Source organism: Propithecus coquereli, unplaced genomic scaffold, assembly GCF_000956105.1.
Source record: "Propithecus coquereli isolate 6110/MARCELLA unplaced genomic scaffold, Pcoq_1.0 Scaffold288, whole genome shotgun sequence".
In the NCBI taxonomy this organism is placed as follows: Eukaryota; Metazoa; Chordata; class Mammalia; order Primates; family Indriidae; genus Propithecus; species Propithecus coquereli.
Window position 1 is genome coordinate 1,673,513 of NW_012148485.1, and position 3,886 is coordinate 1,677,398.

At 40.3% G+C, this 3,886-nt stretch overlaps 1 protein-coding gene across 1 annotated transcript in view; it reads left to right on the top strand.

Annotated features, from left to right (window-relative positions):
- The first annotated feature begins 782 nt into the window (after nucleotides 1-782).
- Nucleotides 783-3,886, top strand: part of GRXCR1 (glutaredoxin, cysteine rich 1) — a 60,547-nt gene continuing 57,443 nt past the window's right edge. Inside the window, exon 1 of the mRNA XM_012648482.1 lies at nucleotides 783-1,166. Within this exon, the coding sequence (XP_012503936.1) occupies nucleotides 783-1,166 (384 nt within the window). The remainder of the gene's footprint in view (nucleotides 1,167-3,886) is intronic.

Here is a 3,886-nt window from a genome sequence, read left to right on the forward strand (position 1 = left end):
GATTTTCCATCCTTTATTCCCTGTTCCATGTGTTTTCTTTCCAAAACCTTCACTGTGTCAAAGGGAACAATATTTTACCAGCAGAAAGGGGAAAGCAACAAAGCAAAATTCTCTCTTTTCAGAGTCTCTTAAAAAGCTATTCTTTAGCAAAATTACTTAAACATGAAGATGAAAGTTTAAATTTGTCTTATACAACGTAGATGAAGTCTAATCAATGATTTGATGAGAACTAATATTGACAGCTCGATGCAGCCGTGTGCCATGTTCACTGCCCTTTTGAAAGATTGTAGGTGAGAGATAAGGAAGAAATGAGCACTGTGAGAAGAGTTTGACGCCTACTGTCCTACACACTTGATTGCACGTGGCATCTCTGACCTCTACGCTGGACGAGGAATCACAGAGACGTGTCCGCTGGCCTTTTCAACACTCACCGTTGGCTTCCGAGTCTGTCTTTTATTTTCTTGCCCCATATTTGTTTTCTGTTTCGTTGCATGCCACTGTCTTGCACTTGTCCTGTTAGAGAGTCCACCGTGGCCGTTTAATATTTAAAGGCCAAGATCATTTTGCAGGTTTTAGTTTAAAGGTAACCATAGCACACACACACACATCCATTATTGATAACCCAGATGCACCGTTAAGTCCTCGGGAATCTTCTTTCCTCTCGATGCCAGTTTCACAGGCGTGCTGCCGTTGCTAGCATTGGCTCTGCTATTGCTGCGTGGACGGGCGCAGTGGCAGCAGATCCGGAATGCTGTGAGCCCTGCACGTGGGTGGCGGTGACCATGCTGAAAAGAGAGATGAAACCAGAAAGGGACAGGCCGAGGAGAGTCCGGTTTCGGATCGCGTCGTCTCACAGTGGGCGAGTTCTGAAGGAGGTGTACGAGGACGGGCAGCCGCCGGGCTCTCTGGATTCCGAATGTGCCAGTATCTGTGGCATAGATGGGCTCAGTGACTCCGACGGACAGCCAAATGGCCACCTAGGGTCGGAAGGCGACGAGCACGAGAATGACCAGGATAACCTGCTGGTGTTAGCAAGGGCTGCCAGTGAGAAAGCTTTTGGTACGAGAAGAGTCAACATTTTAAGCAAAAATGGCACAGTCAGAGGCGTAAAATACAAAGTGAGTGCTGGCCAAGCTCTGTTTAACAACCTGACCAAAGTATTGCAGGTAAGTCTTTGCGCTTCCCTTCTCCTGAGCTTTGCTCCTGACTCACCACGGGGATGCTTTTCAGGTCTCGGGTTTAGGCAAGCCTCTCTCGTTCCTGGCTGCTGCATACTTCATGAGACGCTCCCCCGTCTAAGTAAGACACTGTCTCAGCAGCCCTGGATTAAAAATAGGGTCATTATGCTTGGGAAACTAGACTGACTTCTCAAAGCAAAAGTTCTAACGTCTAAGTGCTCTTTTCTCCCAGTGTGTGATGAGCAAAACAATGCATCTACTTCTTTGCCAAGAAAAAGGCAGGCTGTAGTGTTCAAAGCATTTGAGTAAAACTTAGAAGTGAACTTCTCGTTGTTTATTCTTGAAACACCAGTGTAGCCTCTTATCATCACTTGTATATATGTATTTATGCCAGAGAAGGTTGAATGCTTGCATTCAGCAAGGATGGATTCAACTGGAATGTGGCAAAAATATAAAAACTGATTCTAACTTCCTCCCATGCCTGAGGAGACTGAAGGTTTCGTCTGAACTCTTGTTTCTTTATTAATTTGCCCGTTAGAACTCAGAGTGACACTTGAAAAAGTTATTCCTCTGTAAATGTACAGACTGAGATCCAGATTTTATAGTGAACAATTATCCCTTCAAATGGGATTGCTTCTGCAGAGTAATATAGGAATATATTATTCAGGTCCCGGGACCTTAGATAATGATCCAATGTTAACATAAGTTTTTGCCTGGAAGCATTGGTAAAATGTTTTTTCTTTTGCTGTTAAAAATAGACACCATTATTTCAGGAATAGAATTCATAATCACTATCATTAAGGTAGCCAACCAATATTTTTCATTGTATTAAATAATTCCATTTTATATTATTCTCAATATTTAAATAAAATGATCTCTCTTGATGAATTATATAATGTCTCTATATAAGAATGTGAGAGTGATGAAGAGACAAGATTTCAACAAAGGTAATTGAATATTTTTCATTTAAAAGGAAGTATTTTAAAATATCACATTATGAGGATTTTTTTTTAAAAACCAAATTAAAAGTTAGTTTTAGTTAAAGGATAAAAGCAGTGGAAAACAAAGGCTCTTTTCGTATATAGAACTTACCCGTGGAGAATTTTGCAGATTAGGGGTGGAGATGGGGACCAAAAATCAAAAACTGATGCCTACGTTCTATCAGGTTGGAAATAATCTTACATAAATTTCTAGAGAGATGATTATTAGGTGAAGATAATCTTAGTGGCCACTGAGTTTCACCAAATGCAGAAATTGTTATTGTCAAGGATTCTTTGTAACCATTGAGTTTAAAAATAACTTGCATTCATTATGATTAACTTAGCTTGCCATCATTCGAATTGCTGTATGATTTGGAGGGTTGTTTACAAAATTGCTGTACTAGTTTTAGTATTTTGATTTGCATTTGTTTATTCAAATGTCCCCCAAAAACTATTGTTTATGGGTAAATATCTTAAATCTTCAAAACTTACAAGAGAAAAACTATTCTTCTCCCTACGTCTTCACCCTGATAGGGTTATAAATCCACAAATGAGAAATAGAGGAAATTCCAAAATCAAAAAGTTAACGCTAGATTAGGTTATCATATTTACTTGCGTATTTTTTCTATGCATAATACCATAGTCCCTTTTTGAGAAAAAAATCCAGCGAAACTGTCTCTAATAATTTAACCCCATTCCATTTGCCCCCAGTAGTGGTTATCAGCAGAGGTCCCTTAAGGTCTTTGATATTTATTGTTTTTTTTCCCCATCTGGTAAGGAAATTATAAATTATAATGTGGATAGAGTACTCAGCATATTGCAGGTATTCACAAATTTTGGCCATCGTCTCTAGTTTAGCTTCATCATCGTCATCATCATGATGTGAATATTCTGTGATCTCTCCAGGACAAAACCTAAGTTAAAGGAGTTACTTACTGCACTTGGCTCAGGGCTGCCAGGGTATCCTTCCAAGGAGGTACATTCACATCATCGTGTAAACGGCACTCCTTGGAATTGTGCAATAAAACCTACCAAACATGACTTGGATGCTTACGGCTTTTTAAGGGATGTACGTGTCATGGGGGCTAATGAATGTCTTAGGCAGATGTCTTAGGATGACCGAGTAGGTTCCCACAGGCATCCTACAGAGCAGTTGTGGAGAAGCCCCCAGGTGCTGAAAGCAGAAGTTACCATTCAATTACTTCTATACCCACTACCAGATATAACTCTTTCCTTGGATCTCTATATGTTCTCCATATCCCTTGCCAAGGAAGCAGCCACCTTGACTGGATGTAACTGTAATTTAGCCATTTCCCTCAGGGAGGAAAAAGTGAGCCAGTGGTATCTTAGATATTTGATTAAAGCCCCAATGCACAGCCAATTTTATTGAAGCAAGGAACTGTGATTACAGTGTGAGGTTTTTCTTCTTAAGTTTTAAAATCTGAAAACACTCAACCTGAAACTTGAGAGGAAACCCTAAATATAAATAAAATCTTTGAAAGATCCTGTAAATCACTTGCTTCCTCTCTATTACTTTCCCATTCTGTTGCTCCTGTCTCATAAAACCTTGGAACATGCCTTGAAAGAATTTCGACTGCACAAAGAATAGTCATTGAAATGATTTGCTTTAAAACATGTCTCCTGGTCGGGCGCGGTGGCTCACGCCTGTAATCCTAGCACTCTGGGAGGCCGAGGCGGGAGGATTGTTTGAGCTCAGGAGTTCGAAAC